We start from the raw sequence: 20771 nt of genomic DNA, 5'->3' as shown, positions 1-20771 counted from the left end.
TCTTAAAGAGAGATATGATGGGTTTTATTGCACTTGCTGTTGTACAGCATATTCCCCTTAAATTCAGACAGATTTGGATCAAATACTACATTAAGATACTTCAGTGGTTCCATTACATCACGTCTCTTTCTGTTTACTTGGACGCATGATCTGATTTTGTGTTAGCTTCAACTGCAGCCTGCCATGTTACTGTTAGTTCCACAATTTATAGGGAGTTGTGAGAGGATGGCCATTGGTTAACTTGATCTCAGGCCATGCTGGTCTGAGATTAGTTGTTATGATCTTTGGTGGAAAGATCAACTTGCATTTTTAAGACCCAATGAAAGAAGGTTGCTTCCACTTTTTCCGATGGTTTCTCTGGAGGTTAGCCTGCTGTAATATTAACAATAATATTCTATATCAGGACAAGTTGTTACAATCAACGGATCCACTGCATATTATAACATGTTAAAGGAAGACTTATGGGGTTATTTGGGTTATTTTTAAAGCATTTTTATAAGAGATTGAGTTTGATATTTAAACATGATGACCATAATTAAGATTGTCTTTCTAAAACATATTCCTAGAGTGCTAGATTGAACTTTTACATGACTTTGTAACCTGCCAAAGCATCCTAAATCAGCACTCCTTTTCTTAGAGTCTCTGCTCACATACAGATCACTATTGTCTGTCAGGAGGTACTGATTATGAGATTTTCAGGATTTACTGCGTGTTAGATCCATGGCCCTCTATCGACTCGGTAGCTTTTGTGTCTTATGACAAAGCACCATAATTAGAGCGGGTTATTTCCATTAGTTTGTCAATCGTTCCTTTGTGTTTTCCTCTCCTGGCTGAATGTTTCTTGTCGATTGCAGTTGTTTTGGGTGCAGGGAGAATAGAAGGAGGGGAGGTTAAAGGTCCAAAAGTCTTGGCGTTTACGTGTGAGATGGTCACCATTTTTTCAGGCTTTTAAAAGAGAGATTGCTGTTTGTCTGTTTCTGTCAGCGGGGATCCCACCGGGTGAGACAAGGTCAGAGAGAGCTTCTCCGCGTCTTGTCGCTTTCAATCAAAGACAGATCACATCTCAAACAGGCGCACACATTCAGGTGTGCTTTGTGTGTGTCAGAGCCCTGTGTGATTATAAGCCAGGTTGTCAGCATGCATCTTCGTAGTGTCTGCAGAGGTCGTGGGTAAGTTGCCTGAGGGTGCAGAGGAGGATTAAGAGGACCCACACCATGTGTAAACATTTGGGTGGCTCCCCCCCTCCCCACCTGCCTCCTGTAGCCTCTGGGGTGCTCACCTGTCTCAGTGGGTGGAGGCTGGAAGAGGAATGAATACCAAGGAACTCCCTGACCTGAATTCACTCAACCATTCTCACACCATTCAGGTGTCTGATCTTACAAAAATATGCAGCTTAGTGCTTCATTGTGACATCTGGTTTGTTTTCTCTGATTGGAATCTGAGTCTCACAAAAGTTTGTGTTGATGGAGAGATCAAGAAGAAGCCTATTAAAATACCAGGAGGACACTGCCTTGATTCCTGTCTAGATATTATAAGGTGAACATTTTTAATGTTCTACAACCTGAAACAACATTACAACTTCCTGCATAATGTCTGAAGTTTTCAGCAGGTTTCAAATTCCCCTATTTTTACTTGTGTAAACACATCATTTGCTAAGAAAAAAGTTGAATGAAAACCTGCAAAATTAATGGTTAAATTTTAGAGTTCAGTTCTGCTCAACAGCAGCAGCCTGCAACAGCTCACCTCAACTACACAGGCTGCTCCGTCAGGTATTAAACACCAGAGAACAGAACAAATCACAAAGTTTGTTGACAGAAACTTTCAGGTAGAAATCCCCTGCATGCCGTGCATACAGTTCAAAGACACTGCAAACAGAGGTGAAGCACAAAGGGGAAATCTTGAAGTCTTGTTGCATCTGGTTGTGTTAGGTATCACTAAAGAGAGAAGCTGGGTCAGGTTTATCAGTTTTCTATCTGCAGAGAACAAGTAAAGTCTGAATAGAATGAATATTTGTACAGCAGCCATGTTATTGTGACATCACGTCCAATATATATCATATCATATCATATACTGTTACAGGGTTATGTTTCATCAAATCTTAAAATTCTCACATCTGCTTTCATTTAATCCTTTTATGATTGAAAAGCAACTACAAAAATGTAGTCTGAATAGAGAGATCGGACTACATTTGATGTAAAAAAAAAAAAAAAACCTTGTTTGATGAGCCTTTTGCTAGCTTTACTACTAAGCAGCATCATGCCATGATTTTCATAATGGCTTGCGTATTATGAAGTCAGGGCTTTCAAACTGTTGGCATGAGTTGCACCTATTATGTGCAGAAAATCTAGAGAATAGAAGACTTGCCCGTTTTTTCATGTCTGTCTCAGCCAAACCAGACAGAAAAAATAGAGAGCCATATTTACTTTGGTTTAGCACAGTGGTTCCCAAGTGGTCTAGAATCAGGACCCGCCACCACTTCCTGAATGACAAATCATAACCAAACATTTTGCATAAAAAATGGGGCAGTTTAGAGTTCAGATGGAGCAAATGATGTGATGAGACAAAGCAAAGAGACATATCCTTTAAAATAAAAGCACATCATAGACTATTTGCCACATATTTTTGATCCAGACACCCGTCTTTGACCCGTTGAAAAATAGCCTCAAAGGGCAAAGATGGCCAAACCAATACAGGGGTGGCCTGGGTCCAAATCCAGCATGTGGCACCTTCACTGCATCTCATCCCCCACACTCTTATCCCTGCCCCCTCCCCACACACAAAAAAATATCTTTACAAAAAAGGAAAATTGGTTTTGAGATGTACTTAAAGGTCCTGACCCATCAGTTGAGAACCAAGGGCATTGCAGATATGCATGTCCATAGCTGTATGTTTCTTGATGACCCTGATAAAGGCTACAAGCAAAAGATTTTGATAAACTACAACTGTTGGGGAAGATAGTGCATTTATATTTCTGTTTTTTTCCTTTTCAAAGTAAAAGCCCAGTTTAGCACTTTTCTGGAGGAACCTGATTTGTTTGTACAGAATGCTTTCATTCAGAAAATTTTCTGCCTTAAATAGGCAATACAAAAAATTTAGTCAAAGTTAGATTAACTGAGGTAAAACTAGTGAAGAAAGGCAGGGCTGTGACAGTAGGGAGATGCAGCGACATGCATAAAATGAGCACTCGTTATCACATGGGCCTAAGACTAAAGCTAGCTTATGTTTGATTATTGATAAAGTAGAAAAGCTTGTGTTTATAAAAGATATACATGTTAATTTCTCTTTTTATTCTTCAGTGCTCACAGCATGGATCATTCTCCATATTTAATTTTCTTCTGAGGTCACATTTGATCTCACATTTCTGTGAGATCTCAAGTCAGGGGATTTGCCAAACCTTTCCTAGTAGTGGCAGGTTTGTGGTCTCGTGTTCAGGCCGTATTATCTGGTGAAGTGGTTTTCCAAACAGTGTGCCTTGAGGCACGGGTAGGTGTGCCATAGGAATTTTTACAACCATACATTATTACTGTACCAACTATACTGTAACATGGGTTAAGGAGGCTGTTTTACATGGATATGAGATTTTGGCCTGATCTTAGGTGTGCCCTGGGCAAATTAGTAACTGTTCTTATGTCTGTGGTCTTCTATGTTTTTAAAATCAGTAAAGATTTGAAAGCTGTAGAGTGTGTAGCCAGCCCAACTAAACAGTTGTGTTTCACTCTGGCAGTGCCGTTCTTAGCGTGATACTGAGTTAATTTGTCTACAAACAGGTATTTTTTGCTAATAAGTAACTTTAAAATATGTACCATCTACTAATGACTTAGAATCACAGTCTTACCTTTCTAATTATAGCTACATAATTGATAATAATTGTTGCTGTGTTTTTTTTTTGTCAAGTCAACACAGTTGCATCACTTTATCAGCACTGATGGAAAATGTTGTAAAAGCTGTTTTTGAAAAACACAGAGCACAAGAGTGTGGTTTTCCTGAAAGTGACGCTGAATGATGTCATGTCTTGTCTCTGCAGACAATGCTGGGCTCTTTAGTCTACTGCCTGGCAATTAGTGGTCTAATGCGATCGAGTTAAACTGCGATCTCACACTCACACATGAGCTGCTCACAGCACACTGTTAGGACACTCTGCTCTGTCTGACCAAACACACTGGACTGGAGCTCAGGCAGGAGGATGTGAGGGGGAGGGGGGAGACGCTGGGATGGTAACAACAAGGGGCAGGGCTAGGAAAAAAATAGTTTATTTTAATTACACTGCAAATGACCTTACATGATTCCTTTATCTGTAATTTAAAGTGACATGGCCACTTATTACTGCCTCAATGTGTCATGTTTTGTTTTTGTGTGATGTTTCTTTGAGCATTTTAAATGATTTTGCTCTCTAAACAATCCAACTACACCCTAGAGTTCCGTAAAGCTGCAGTGGATATATTTTCCATCAGTTATTTAATGCATATAAACCATGAAGCTGTTTGCATTCTGTATTTATTAGGGATGATGATATGACATGATGATATCAGTATCGGCAGATATTAACTTAAAAAGGGGAATGATTGTATCTGCAGATAAGAAAACTTTGCCGGTATTTACATTGGCTAGAAACTCTTCCTATATCAGCTGTAAATATTGGCAATGCGAATAGATATGTTGTTGGAGTTACAGGTAGGAAGAACAGACCTATGTCAGGTGATGTCTTTTTCTTTAATTATCATCATTCCTTACATTTAGAAGTGTGTTTGAAGTTTTAGGTCTTAACTATATTTAAATATCCTTATCAGCTAAAATCGATTTGTAAATATCGGCAGATATCAGCAAAAATCTGATACATGCGTCCCCAATTTTTGTTTTATGCACTTCAGCACTTTTCAGTGTCTTTGAATTTAGTTCCCAGTTTAGCACCATGGCTCCCAGTAAGGAGAAAAACCTTAAACTTTAACAATGATCTAGTTTTCAAATATTATCACCTAATATTAATAAGAAATCTTGAGTGTTATTTGATGAAAAAAAGCTGTACGATTTTGTAAATATTACCAAAACAGAGGAAAATTTGCCCTATTGTATGAGAAACTGTTTTAGGCTGCATTTTAAGATGCATAGATTGCTCTTGCAGCAGGAGGATCAACAACAGAAGTTTTTTTTTTGTTTTTTTTGTTTTTTTTTTTTTTACTGGAGAAATAACTATTTGTTGGTTCCACTTATCCTTCATATTTCTTTAATATGCAAGACCCTTTTTTCTGAAAGTCTAGTTACTTTCTGGAGGGGAGAAAATGTCTTGGAAAAAATGTTTTTGTTTGTAAGCCATGAAGTGCTTGGTTGTCATAATTAGAAGTTTGCTGTTGCCAGTAGGCAAAAGTTAAGAGTCCTTAAAAAGTTTGTTTTTTTTCCAGTTAAGAAATGTTAGTTCACCTACTAACTCAATCCAATTTTGCAGGACCATACCAAGCAATAAAACAGAAGGCTAACAATAAGATAAAAAAAACCCCATAAAACTACAGTTCATAGCCATAGCTTTAATTATTATACTTCAGTCTATGCAATGAGCCTGCCTGCTTTTGTGTCAAGACTTTAATTATTTTTAACAGACTCATACACAGCAAAGAAAGGAAAGTTTTCAATTTTACACCAGATATAATGTTTAACCATGTACAAAATAATTGTATTTATACACTCATCAAGCTATAAATCACTGTTAGTTTTGTCTTTGTGAGACAGTGTATTTAAACCAACCTGTTGCTCTGTGTGGGAGAGAAACCACTGTAAATATAATCACTGAGGAGAGTTGACAGAAACATGGAGCTGTGTGGGCATAGTATAAGAAGGTCTGAAGATGTTTACAGCTTCTGTTAAAGCATTTAAATTTCAAATGGTGGATAGAAAAACTCCATTTGTTTTCAAAATAGTCACTCAAGTTTATTTTTCTCTGGTCTTTATATGCAGTAAACTCTCAGACCGTGCTCACATACTGCCAATGAACTTACAGTCTGTGTCTCTGGATGGTCTTTCTTGCAGGAATACTTCTATGCACAAGCACATGAAAACAGTCCCCTAAAAACCACATTGTTTTTTGTTATATTTTTCTATTATAATGAGTGCCATATTCAGCTGACAATGTTTCAGTAACAACCGACATGCACGTTGATTTGCGCCTTTTTTGTTTTAGTCACATCTTTGTCATTTCCTTTTTAGTTTTAGTCTAGTTTCAGTCAACAAAATGAATACTGCTGGTCTGTACTTGTCATATTGTGTTATTGCTTTGGTTGAGAGCCCACGGATGTGAAATTTTGTGCGTTTATGCAACATCAACAAATGCATTGGGGGGTGAGAGACATCTTTAGAGGTAGTAACAGAGGCATAAACAGTGTCTGATTGTGAGTGTATATGGACCTCTATCTGTGCTGTTGTCTCTCGCCATCCTGCAACGCTGAAATGTGCTGTGAACTGATAGATGAGAACCCATAATATCCCCATCCCCTAGCATTTTAAAGTAGCATCATTAGCGTCTGGGACTGCACATGGTCTTTCCTCCATGCCTACTAGCTACAAAGTTGAACAAGAAAGGCATATATTACAGTTATGGTAAAGACAGAGTGGAACACCATGTTCCAATGCTAATAAATTAGCTTATTATGTCTCTCTTTGCGTTCTCTTTAATGTTTAACTTTTTTCCCTTTCATTAATCCATGTTGTTTCACTGTGAGTTGATTCAGCGAGCTTATATTAAGCCTCCCCTTTCCTGTGACTGCATACACCAGTGAAAACCAAATTTGCTCAGTAGAGATAAGGCATATGGGGAACCAAGCTAAACATTGGTTTCATTACTCTTTAGCATTATTGTGCTGTAAACATTCATTATAAAGCAAACTTATCAAGTACTTCATCATTTTTGCTGCTGTCACTTTAAAGCAGAGTAAGATTAGAAAAATATGTTCAGGAGAGAAGTCTTTCTTTACCTTTATGGACCTCTAACAGTGAATCCATTTGTTTTAACACCCTTATCTCCCCTGCTGGCTAACATCAAACAAACTTTAATTATGTGATTACACAACATTTGGCTCTGAATGACGCTGAATCAGCTCTGGATTTATACTCATATTTATATGATACACCCCATTAAAGGATTATTTTGAGACATTCAGGATGAAAAATGTTGAGATTAAGAATGCTTCTCGTGCGACTGCTGGCATTAAAGGCATGCCGCAGTGCCATTCATTAAGTGCTGTGTGCAGACATGGCGTCTTAGAGCAGCCTGGTGAAATTACAGGGGGGGAGGAACTGGCAGCGGAGTCCATAACAGTCACAAATAACACCCTGGTATGACAAGGGAAATTACACGTCTTTGAATTGAAATTTTAATTGCGTTATATAATTGTATCAGCATAAGGAATGTCCTGCTGGTGTAAGTGGATGCTTTAATGTTGTGATGAATGTAGCGGTGAAGCTTCATGTCAGTTTTTGGTTTCTTTGAGATTTCTTGATCTAATCACAGATAGCTAATTTTCTCAAAAGACATTGTAGATTTGTGGAGGATTACCTGCTTGTGGAGGATTATGCCAACATTCACTGGGTTTAATTTAGGAGGTGACATGTTGTACCCCTTTCCCATCTTTTAACACAGTCCTATGTGGTTTTGATATAACATCTGTGCTGTGATTTTGTCAAAATATAACATAGGTGAAGCAACAGAGGAAGTTTTGACCCTGTATAAACCAGATTTAAAGGGCCTATCTCAGAATGATTTGTTTTAGTGCATGTCTCTTTAAATGCAAATGAGCTACCCCTCATGGGGCAGGATGAGAAGAAGGCCATTTGGATGAGAGTTCAGGGAAACTAAAAAGTGGATTTAGTTAGTTTTAGTTAACTATAGTAACTGTAGTGTAGCATGTCAGAAATGTATAAGATTGATAAAAATGCACAGTCTGTAAGAAGCCTATGAGGCTGGAGTGCCACATACAGAAAAATGTAAAGATGGCAGTAAGAGGCATGCATAGTTTTTTTTTTGTTTTTTTGTTTGTTTTTTTTGTTTTTGTTTGTTTTACAGACCTTTTTTGTTTTTACACCATGCTTATGTGTTTTGCAAGTTCAGTCAATTAACCTCAGGTGTTCTAGACAAGAGTCCAAACTTCTTTTAACTGAGGGCCACATGGAGAAACTCTGTGTATGATTAGGCCACTTCAGCATTCCTATTCTTTAGCATAGAAAAGTTAGTAAAAACCAATCTAAAGTAGGATATGATGTACCTGGTGAGTGGATAAGGTTAAGAAAGCAATTCAGAAGTGGAAAGAACCACATTTCCTTGAGTTTCCACTTTAGTATGACTGCATAGGCACCAAATGTTGCATATAGATGTTAAAACGCTGTTTTTTATGTCAAAATAAACATACAGCCTGGTTCAAAAATGATTTTGCTTGTACTAGTCAGTGCTTTTGGGCTGCACTGCAGCATAGAAGTCAGTGCTGTTGTCTCACAGCAAAAACGTTCTTGGTTTGCTTCCCGGTCAGGACCTTTCTATGCAGGGTCCGCATGTCCTCCCCATGCATACATGGGTTCTCTGTGGGTACTTCAGTTTCATCCAACCACCAAAAAATATGCTCGTTAGGTTATCTGGTGACTATAGAGTGTAAGATTGACTGCTGACAAGTTGAGGGTGTATCCCGCCTCCTGCCCAATGACAGCTGGGATAGGCTCCAGCCCCCTGCGACCCCAAATGAGATAAGCTGTTTAGAAAATGGATGGATAGTTAATGCGTTTATGGGCGTACAGTGGCTGAAGTCTTATGAAGAGGCTGTCTGTTTAGATTTAAACAAGGATTTTGATTTTTGCATTATTAGGGCTATGGCTACTATGTGCTAATAGCTTTAGGTCAGCACGTTGTAGCTGTTAACAGGAGGCTCAAGACCTACCTCAACTCAACTTCTTAGTTTTTAAGTTGATCTGAAGTTAGTTTGAGACAGCATTCTTTAACATGGTGGCCACCTCTGATTGGACTAAGAAGCCCCCTTCAGAAACAGAATGGCAGACTTTATCCAATATTTTCTACGCTCTTTGAATTTTCATAGTATGTCCCTCTTATGCATTAGATAATCATGTAATAAAATTTTCTAGATACTATAATGGGACACAGGAAGCGATTAATCCTAAATCTTCAATGACAGACTGCACACAGAGGTGCATGAAATTGCACACAGAGGTGCATTAAGTTGGGTTAATGCTGTACATCTGCAGCAGGATTACACTGTAACCAGACAGTAATCACATGCAGACACTAATAAAGCTTGTGTTATTGTGCAGCAGTCCTCTGGATGTGTTTATATGGCTCAGTGGCTGCACTATATGAGCTGATCAGTATAAACAGTTCCCACACCCTCTCAGGTGTCCTGTGCTCAGGGCAGCCTGGCCCAGGTACACACATAAAGGCTGCTTTGTCTGCAGCGGGGAACAGGTAACCATTTGTGCCTGTGCTGCTCTGTGTGCTTTTGTGTGTGTGCATGCATACAAGCGAACGTGTGTGTGAGTGTAAGGGAGAAACAGAGAGAGAGATAGGATTGACTCGGCCGTCTACCGTTGCCACAAGAACAGGTGTGGCTTTTCAACAGCCTCATATTCACAGCGTACAGCACATGTGTGCTCCATAAAAGAAGGTACACTGTGACTAGTAGGCTGTTCTTCTCCAGGCAAACAAACGTCATTTTAAACAAATTATACCTCAGGAGAGAGCATAGAGTTGTGCTTTAGTCCTCCTTGAAAACATACTTGTAGAAATTACAGGTGTACAGTTTAATTTGATAGCATAGAGTAGCATATACATACCTCATAAGGATTTAGTGTAAAGTGTGATAATTAACTCTAAATTACAAACAAATGTGTGACTAGATTACTTTTTTGAGAATTATCCATAACAAAGACCTTTTGTGTTGCTGAATGTGAGTTTTTGTAAGCAAATGAATAAGGGAGATAAAATAGTTAAAGATTAACATTCACAGAGTGTTACCTTCCCTCTGCCCTTAATTCACACCGTACTGTCTATTTTGATTTGTGAGTATGATGCAGATATCATGTAGAAAAAACTCTAAATGTAGATAAACTTTTGACTTAAAGGATTGCCTGATTTTGTAACATACAAAGAGGACGGAGAAGCCATTAAAAACCTTGTAAACACTGTGTGCATTTAAAGAATATAATTAGGAAATATGATTAGTTCAGTAACTTAAAAATCTGTTTTAGAATTCATACAAAAATGATCTGGGAAAAATCAAAATTTTGATTATGTCTTTAAAAATGTATGATATGACATTTTTTTCCCTTATAGCCCACCCTTAGGACAGTTCAACTCTTACATTCAAGCCTGTGTCTCTTAAAAATTAATATGCCCTATTTAAAATTTAATCCACTACAATGTAGAAACTGCTTTGCTTATATACAGTTGCTAGAAAAAGTATGTGAACCCTTTGAGATTTCTTGGATTTCTGCATCAATTGGTCATCAAATGTGCTCCGATCTTCATCTAATCCACAACAGTAGACAAACAGTCTGCTTAAACTGATACTGCAAAAAAAATGTTATGTTTTCATGTTTTTATTGAACAAAACATGTAAACATTCACAGTGCAGGGTGGAAAAAGTATGTGAACCCCTAGGCTAATGACTGGTTGACCCTCCTTTGGCAGCAATAATCTCAACCAAACGTTTCCTGTAGTTGCAGATCAGACCTGCACAACGGTCAGGAGGAATTTTGGACCATTCCTCTTTACAAAACTGTTTCAGTCCAGCAATATTATTCAGATGTCTGGTGTGCATCGCTCTCTTGAGGTCATGCCACAGCATCTCAATTGAGTTGAGGTCAGGACTCTGACTGGGCCACTCCAGAAGGTGTATTTTCTTCTGTTGAAGCCATTCTGTTGTTGATTTACTTCTATGCTTTGGGTCATTGTCCTGTTGCATCACCCATCCTCTGTTAAACTTCAGTTGGCGGACAGATGGTCTTAAGGTTTCCCGTAAAATGTCTTGATAAAATTGGGAATTCATTTTTCCATCAATGACAGCAATCCATCCAGGCCCTGAGGCAGCAAAGCAGCTCCAAACCATGATGGCCCCTCCACCATATTTCACAGTTGGGATGAGGTTTTGATGTTGGTGTGCTGTGCCTTTTTTTCTCCACACATAGCGTTGTGTGTTTCTTCCAAACAACTCAATTTTGGTTTCATCTATGGACAGAATATTTTGCCAGTAGTGCTGCGGAACATCCAGGTGCTCTTTTGTAAACTTCAAATGTGCAGCAATGTGTTTTTTGGAATGAACGCCATTCTTGTTTAATGTTTTACTTATTGTAGATTTGTCAACACAAATGTTGGCATGTGCCAGAGACTTCTGTAAGTCTTTAGCTGAAACTCTAGGATTCTTCTTCCCCTCACTGAGCATTCTGCGCTGTCCTCTTGCAGTCATCTTTACAGGACAACTACGCCTAGGGAGAGTAGCAACAGTGCTGAACCTTCTCCATTTGTAGACAGTCTGTCTTACCGTGGACACATGAACATCAAGGCTTTTAGAGATACTTTTGTAACCCTTTCCAGCTTCATGCAAGTTAACAGTTTTTGATCGTAGGTCTTCTGAGAGCTCTTTTGTGCCAGGCATGGTTAACATCAGGCAATGCTTTTTGAGAAGAGCAAACTCAAAACTGGCGTGTGTTTTTTATAGGGCAGGGCAGCTTTAACCAACACATCCAATCTCATCACATTGATTGGACTCCAGGTTGGCTGACTCCTGGCTCCAATTAGCTCTTGGAGAAGTCATTAGCCTAGGGGTTCACATACTTTTTCCACCCTGCACTGTGAATGTTTACATGTTTTGTTCAATAAAAACTTGAAAACATATCATTTTTTGTGCAGTATTAGTTTAAGCAGACTGTGTTTGTCTATTGTTGTGGATTAGATGAAGATCGGAGCACATTTGATTACCAGTTGATGCAGAAATCCAAGAAATCTCAAAGGGTTCACATACTTTTTCTAGCAACTGTATACAGTTAAAAGAAAAGATTTTCTAATAAAAAAGTTTTGGGGAATCAGAGATCAATTCTTAGAAAATTTGGCATGGTGAATTCTTTATTTCTTATGTTTAATTGTATTTGTTCCAGTGTGTCATAAAATTGACTTTATTTTTGTCAAGGCAAGCTTATGTAATCCAAATAAATAAAATATCTGGTACCTTGTGCATGATTATGAAATTCAATATTCCATCAAGAAATAAAGTGCCATTTTTTACGTGGTAGTGTATCAATGGCCATGAAAGCTGTACTCTAACATATGGAATTGTTATCCAGTACAAAAGCCTTTCTCTTTTTCAAATTTTTGACATTACAAACACATTTTTGTGAGTTGATCCAACTTACAAAAAAATCGGATTTTCTAAGACATCCACAGTCTAATGGGCTTTTTTTTTTACTTTGATTTTATCTGTTTATCTATTTATTTTCCTTTTTAATACAATGGGATGTCTTTTTCAAAATAAGCTGTAACTGAGCCATTATTTAACATCTGTCAGCACTTGAGCTGGGGGTAGTATAAAATCTAACAGGCAATTCCATATTTTGCAGAAGTTTGTTGGTCACAATGGATCGTTCTGATAGAAGAGATTAGATATAGCACTAGGATGCGTGGACAGTAGGTTTAGTAGGTTTTAGTCAACTAAAGAAAAACCTGGTTGACCAAAATTACACCAGCAAACCAGCCAAGCGATTGGTCATTCAGGTGACTAAAGACTAAAGACTAAACTGCTGTGAAACAATCAGAATATAACATATTCTGCCTCGTGTGCCTCTCTACCAGGACTGCCCAGCAGTGCATTGCTCCTATCTGTCTCTTGCTTGGTGACTTTCAGTCAGTCTGCTGTGCATCTCTGCCGTTTTTTTCTCACATACACACACGCATGTGACCAACCGATGAGCAGGATCTCAGTCGGATGAGAGCATAATCGACCAACCATCCGACCAACCAGCCAGAGGGTGTCAGTCCTGCTGACAACACCACTGGATATTTATGGTTGTTTGTCATACCTTGATCTGAGGTGTGCCTTGGACAAAAAAAAAAGGTTTAAAACTTGTATACTACTATATAATAATCAATGAAAAAAATGGTGAACAGAGTTAACACTGTCCTAGATGTAGCGGTACAGCTCACCAGCAGTATGTGGTTGGTTGACTTGTTTATGAGAGCATATGTCTTGTATTTCTATATCATTTGTTCTTGTAAAGTATAAACTGTATGCTTCAACTCTGGTCGTGAAATTGGACGTTTGATCCACTGAGCTGACTGAGAGTACAGCCCAGGAAGCTTTAGCCCTTCTCCAAGAGGTAACTTTTCACATTAAGACAGCTTGTCTGCTGCTGACAAACTATGTATTCAAATAGTTGGAGAAGGCTTCAAGATGGTCGAGAACCTTCTGATGTGAACTGACTGCAATCTACTGCTTTCTGTCTTCAGTTGGGCTCCACTTACAGAATACATTTACAAATGGTTTATAGAGTTTTAAATACACTCAATAAATAACCTAACGATGCATGCATCTTTCTGATTAGACTGTGTGCTTGAAGCTATGTTAGCATTACTCTAACTTGGTGTTTAGCTCCACTAGTGTGTTTCAAATGTGTGTCAAACAAACTAGCTGTGACCCACTGGTGGGTTTAAACACTGACAGTAAATATTCAATCAGAGAGGAAGACTGCTCACTAACTTAAGCTGACAGGAAGAGCTGCATTGATGGATGAGTATGGATCTCAGGTGAAAGGTGAGAGTGCTGAGGATGTGCTCTCTTCCTCTGTCTGTCTCATGTGGTATCCTGTCTGGACCTGGTGTGTTGCTCTTAGTGTGTAAAGATGTTAAGTACAGGGGCTGACTGCTGCACGTAGACAGGTCTTTAATTAAAGCAGGAAGACACGGCTCAGGAGACACACTAACCTAGACTTAAGCGCACGTTTGTGTGTCCATGAAGGCACATGTGCATGTCTGGGGTCTGACTGGGGAGCATCCTGCACGCGTCAGTAGTTCCAGGGGCCATGCTGTTAATTCCAGGAGTATCTGTTCAATGTGTATATGCATGTGTATGTGTGTCATACAGCCTAATGAGGCTGTGTGAATCCCAACAGAGGCCATTAGGAAGCAACTCCATCAACTAAAGATCCACAGGCTGGCTGAATACCTAATAAAATATACGCTGCACTGCTTACCGTTCATTATAATTGAACGGGTGATGTAACACTTGGTCGAGTCAGCGGTATGTTCTGGTGACACTGAGCCAAGCAGCTAACAGAGTCATGTTCAGTCAACTGTATGCTTATTTTGTAGCTGGATAAGTGGTCTGTTGTTTTGTTGGTTCAGACTAATGAAACTGTTGTTTGTGAAGATGCATCTCAGTTTTCTCCACTTAAACCCTCTGTTTGCTTCATGTATTTATGCAGATACCCAAACAATACAGAAGGTTCAGTGATTACAGCTAAGCAGCCTTACCTCTGGTGTTCAAACATGAAGCTAATGCAGAGGACAGCAAAACTGCTGTTCCTCAAATGGCCACTTGAGGCTATCTGACAAATAATAAATATCCATTAGATCCCATATTAAAAAGCCTACTTTGGCAGCAGAAATCAACATGTTTAAAGCCTGGAACAAAAACCGTTTTTGTCTTTATAATTTATTTTTTATTCATACGCACAGTGCAGAAGATTACTTATTGGTGACTTATCCATCTTGGCTATTTTAAGGCCAAGTGTTATACAGATTTTTTTAATTAATAGGAGCATGGCTGATTGGACTGGCAAGGGTGTCTTTTCCAGACTGCATGTTCCAGCTCCTTCTGCAGATGTGCAATAGGATTTAGATCAGGACTCATAGAAGGCCATGTCAGAATAGTCCAGTGTTTTGTTCTTAGCCATTCTTGGCTGTTTTTAGCTCTGCACTTTCGGTCATTATCCCATTGGAGGATCCATGACTTGTGACTGAGACCAAGCTTTCTGGCAATGGGCAGCACATTTTGCTCCAGAATGCCTTGATAGTCTTGAGATTTCATTGTACTCTGTACAGATTCAAGACTTCTCAGCAGTGTATGCATGGCTTGGAGCATAACTCCCTCTCTTTTCTGGTTTCTAAATGAGCTGCATTGTGAATTTTGTCAACTAAGCATTGGCTAAACATTTTGATGACTATTTTTTTTACATGAGGAAGATGAGTCCAAGACTAAGGATGTGATCAATACTCTGATAAAAAGTAGGATACGTTTTTGTAACAGAGACTAAATAGAGACTGAAATGTTAGTGTTGGACTCTTTCAATTTAAAGACTAAGATTTTATTTCAAATTGCTGCCAAAATTAATACTCCATTAATGGGCTTCATTACACCTCAGACGAAACTAAAGAGTGGCTTTACTGAAATTTCATAACATCACTCACTCCCTGTGTTAAAAGCTATGATAACAACCCACTTTGTTCTCATGAACAACTTTAAAAATGATGAAAGATGACAAAAAGTCCATTTTTAATTTATATAGTCTTTTTGTAATATGACTCTCATTGAGCAATTTTTGTTTTCTTACAGTCCAGCAAACCAGAAATAGTGCCCATGTCCTTATAATATTCACTTCTTTAAAGAATCAAAACCCAGAGGGGTGACACTAGATAATGCTGAGCTCAAACTAAGCCTGTCAAAAATGTTATTGTATAATCATGATAAATCTTAGAATTCCACAAGTGATTAGTCTCCCCATTTTGATATCCCATTATTTTACATTCCAGATTGTTTTTGTTTCATCTTTGATTTTTACACTATCTTTAACTAAGGGTAGCTGACTTCCTGGTCAGTTACAAAGTTGCTTTATTTTTAAAGAAAATCAAAAGACTTTGACATGACTTTAACCATGGACTGTGAAGAAGATAACAGAACAGTAACAAGGTAAATTTTTGATAACACATGGTCGAGAGGACTTTTAACTTGTCCACTGAGCTGTCTGTGAATTTTTTTTTTGTGTGAAATGAAACATTAAGAGCAGTGGTATAACAAACATGTGAAAGGGACAATAACTCACTGTGCGGACAATCCTGTCCAAAACTTATGATATCATCTTTTTTTAACCAGTGCTGTCAGCAGTAATGCATTAATCATGATGTAATTAAGGTCCATGATAAGTGCATTCATTTTTAAATTGCATTTCTGCATGTATGCATTCTTAGCACATGTGGTTAAATCACTACAGTGTTTCTCTGCAGCTGCAGTGATGTAAAATAAGTCCACCACTGCTCCTTAATGTCTCATTTCATTTTAAAAACTCACTGACCGCTCAGTAGACAAGTCGAACATCATCTGCACCTCATGCTATCAAACATTTACCTTTGTAGTATTCCAGTTTTTCCTTTTTATTCCATAAAAAGTTCAATTTTCTGTAGTAAATCATGTCATAATACTTAATACTCAACCCTAACTTCCTTTTTCTTTATAAATAAAAGCAGGTCTTGTTTCCAACAGGAAGTCAGTTACCCACACATTTTAAATACAAAATTGTGGAATATCAAAAACTGACAAAAAAAAGGATATTATTTGTGATTGCTGTAGAAATTCAGAGATTTTTCAGAATTAAAGAATGTTATCATTTGATAGCTCCAGTTTTATAAATCTCTGTGTGATGGTTTTTGTGGCTTGGCAGAGAAGTTCGTCTAATTTAGATATAAGTACAGACTGAATGATGTATTTGCTTTTAGCCTTTTAACTTATCAGGTGGTTTTGGTAAACCCCTTAAGTTCTGTCAAAAGAAAGCTTGCAAATTATTTTAGTATTTATGAATGCATACATTTATTTTCAGTTGTAGGAAAAGAAAGAAATCATTTGTAATTTAAAGCCTATCCTGAATGAAATTGTTTCCTAGTTTGCATTAAAATCAAACATGAGTTGAATGATGGATGTAAAAGGGTTCTTTTGCATCAAATCTTTTCTTGGAAGAAAGAAAAAACAAATAATACCAATTAACAGTTCGTTCTTTTCTCTTGTACACCCATGTACTAATCTGTACCCTCTGTCCTTTTGCAGCTCCCATGTGTCCGTTCAGCCATGCTCCCTGGTTATGGATTCTCACCTTTTCCTGATTTCCAGCCCCACCGTCACGCTTTTCACTGCCGTGGAGAAAGTCCCAGCATGTGGATCCCTGGCTCAGGAGACCCCCAGGCTCTGAGCGAGGCCCAGGAGGACAGACCGCTTCTCCACCCGTGTCACCACAAGCATGTCGCCGTGTGCCAGCAGGAGACGTTGGCTTTTATTGAGATACAACCAACAGTGACGCCGAAAATAAATGGACTTGGCTCTGGGAGACAAACTGTTATTCCGGAGACACAATGCACGTCACAATCTCTGCCCCTGAATGGATTCAGACACACTCTAAATGAACTGAATGACATTCAGAGGAGCTCCCACAGGACAGACAATGAGCATGTGACAACTTTGAATTTGAACTCTCATACACCTGTGGGTGACGGTGAGCTTGAATGCCATAACGGCATCAGGACTTCTCCACAGGAGCAAACTGAAAAGCCACGTTGTGTCACAACAGTGTGCCGACCCCTCCATGCAGCTCTTAGCCTCCCTCTGTCGTTCCCTCTTTCCTCTTTATACACTAACAGAGACTCCTGGGAATCTCAGGCACCTTGCTCCCCATCTTCACCTGAAGGTCTGGGTTTTCAGAGCCCTGATTCCTTTCAGCCTCAGAGGAGGACGTCACATGGTTCAATCAAAGAGAAATCTATCCGTGAGTGGGCATTTCTTCTCATTATGACCAAATTAGGTTTAACTCTTTAACATGCTTACTTTAGATCTAATAAATCTGTTGTCTTGTTTCCAGGGCGTAAGATGCAGGTTTATTCTCCAGACAGCCTGAGCGATGACTCTCTCAGCAGTCCAATCCTGGACCCAGACTTCATCTTCCCAGGACCCTTTGCATCTTTCCTTGAGGAGGACCTCAGTGGATTATCCTCCCTGGAAGCCATGTCCAGTGCTTCATCCACAGACGGTGTTACTGATCTCTCAAACCTTAGTCACGATGATATTTTTAATCTACCAGAAGAACCACTACAGATTATAGAGGACTCACTTCCAGGTGTGGGAGAAGACAGCGGGACTGTAGAGACATTAAGCGCCACAGGAGGGAGCTTTTTATCACGAAACCGCCCAGGAGATCAGGAGCGGCGGCGCTTCTCTGCTTCAGAACTGATATCCAGACTGCAGCTGTCTCAAAGGAAGAACTCCTTCACCTTAAAGCTGGGGAAGTCGCTGTCAGCTCGGGTAGCATCCCGGGACAGACAGAGCTCCAACTACTTCAGTCCCAACCTAGACTGTAAGTAATGTACAGCCGCTAGAAAAAGTATGTGAACCCTTTGAGATTTCTTGGATTTCTGCATAAATGATAATCAAATGTGTTCCGATCTTCATCTAATTCACAACAATAGACAAACACAGTCTACTTAAACTGATACTGCACAAAAAATGATATGTTTTCATGTTTTTATTGAACAAAACATGTAAACATTCACAGTTCAGGGTGGAAAAAGTATGTGAACCCCTAGGCTAATGACTTCTCCAAGAGCTAATTGGAGCCAGGAGTCAGCCAACCTGGAGTCCAATCAATGTGATGAGATTGGATGTGTTGGTTAAAGCTGCCCTGCCCTATAAAAAACACACACCAGTTTTGAGTTTGCTGTCCTCAAGAAGCATTGCCTGATGTGAACCATGCCTGGCAAAGAAAGAGCTCTCAGAAGACCTACGATCAAAAATTGTTAACTTGCATGAAGCTGGAAAGGGTTACTAAAGTATCTCTAAAAGCCTTGATGTTCATGTGTCCATGGTAAGACAGACTGTCTACAAATGGAGAAGGTTCAGCACTGTTGCTACTCTCCCTAGGCATGGTTGTCCTGTAAAGATGACTGCAAGAGCACCGTGCAGAATGCTGGTGAAGAAGAATTCTAGTGTCAGCTAAAGACTTACAGAAGTCTCTGGCACATGCCAACATTTGTGTTGACAAATCTACAATAAGTAAAACATTAAACAAGAATGGCGTTCATGGGAGGACACCACAGAGGAAGCCACTGCTGTCCAAAAAACACATTGCTGCACATTTGAAGTTTACAAAAGAGCACCTGGATGTTCCACAGCACTACTGGCAAAATATTCTGTCCATAGATGAAACCAAAATTGAGTTGTTTGGAAGGAATACACAACGCTATGTGTGGAGAAAAAAAGGCACAGCACACCAACATCAAAACCTCATCCCAACTGTGAAATATGGTGGAGGGGCCATCATGGTTTGGAGCTGCTTTGCTGCCTCAGGGCCTGGATGGATTGCTGTCATTGATGGAAAAATGAATTCCTGATTTTATCAAGACATTTTACGGGAAAACTTAAGACCATCTGTCCGCCAACTGAAGCTCAACAGAGGATGGGTGATGCAACAGGACAACGACCCAAAGCATAGAAGTAAATCAACAACAGAATGGCTTCACTCCTTCTGGAGTGGCCCAGTCAGAGTCCTGACCTCAACTCGATTGAGATGCTGTGGCATGACCTCAAGAGAGCAATGCACACCAGACATCTGAATAATATTGCTGGACTGAAACAGTTTTGTAAAGAGGAATGGTCCAAAATTCCTCCTGACCGTTGTGCAGGTCTGATCTGCAACTACAGGAAACATTTGGTTGAGGTTATTGCTGCCAAAGGAGGGTCAACCAGGCATTAGCCTAGGGGTTCACATACTTTTTCCACCCTGCACTGTGAATGTTTACATGTTTTGTTCAATAAAAACATAAAAAACATATCATTTTTTGTGCAGTATTAGTTTAAGCAGACTGTGTTTGTCTATTGTTGTGAATTAGATGAAGATCGGAACACATTTGATGACCAATTTATGCAGAAATCCAAGAAATCTCAAAGGGTTCACATACTTTTTCTAGCGACTGTAGTTCAGAAAATGTATATCCTGCATAACGAGACCCAGTGGAGGGAAACTGAGGCAGGAAGAAAAACTGGAATCATACAAAAGGCAACTACAAAATAAAACAGGAAATATGGAACATTTCACAAGACAGTAATAAGAAACACACAAGGACTGAAAGACAACAAACTGTACTCTAGAATCTAAAACTAAGGAAACACTGCAAACGCAGGAGGATACAAAGGCAACAAACTACAACCAAAGGGAATGCACGGAACACAACACAAGGAGGGAAACTCAAATACAGGGAGGGACAAGGATTAACAAAACAAACTAGAACTATGCAAGAAATAATGAAACACAAATGGTCATTGACTAAACAACACTAAAAACATGATTTAGCATAGAGAACACAAACCATTGAAACACAAGGAAACAGGAACAAGAAACACCAAAGAAACTGAGAAGCTAAACAAAATCAAAATCTGGATCATGACATCAAAGCAGAATACAAAATATTCTTCCCAGAGCATTGTGTAAGGCCTCGTCTGACGTCAGATTTTAATCCCTTCTGATGAATATTAGGCTTATATCTGAATTCCAAACAGCTAAAAGGTTAAAATAAAATGCAGTGTTTGCAAAATAGAGCCAAATGTGTAAACAAAAAAAGGAGTCTGAATTGCACTCCAATTTGGGTCTGAACGATTTGCAATAATAATCTAATTGAGATTTTTTTTTTCCACCAATATTGTGATTAGGATTTAAAATAAGATAAGATAAACTTTTATTGAGTTATTTTTAGGTTTCTCATCTTATGT

At 38.9% G+C, this 20771-nt stretch overlaps 1 protein-coding gene across 2 annotated transcripts in view; it reads left to right on the top strand.

Annotated features, from left to right (window-relative positions):
• Positions 1–20771, top strand: part of arhgef19 (Rho guanine nucleotide exchange factor (GEF) 19) — a 51355-nt gene that overhangs the window by 15545 nt on the left and 15039 nt on the right. For both annotated transcript variants that reach the window (XM_041800328.1, XM_041800329.1), the window contains exons 2-3: positions 17067–17778; positions 17872–18363. In XM_041800328.1, the coding sequence (XP_041656262.1) occupies positions 17088–17778; positions 17872–18363 (1183 nt within the window). In that variant the 5' untranslated portion in view covers positions 17067–17087. The remainder of the gene's footprint in view (positions 1–17066; positions 17779–17871; positions 18364–20771) is intronic.

This window comes from Cheilinus undulatus, linkage group 11 (genome assembly GCF_018320785.1).
Source record: "Cheilinus undulatus linkage group 11, ASM1832078v1, whole genome shotgun sequence".
In the NCBI taxonomy this organism is placed as follows: Eukaryota; Metazoa; Chordata; class Actinopteri; order Labriformes; family Labridae; genus Cheilinus; species Cheilinus undulatus.
This window is presented reverse-complemented; position numbering and strand designations above follow the sequence as displayed.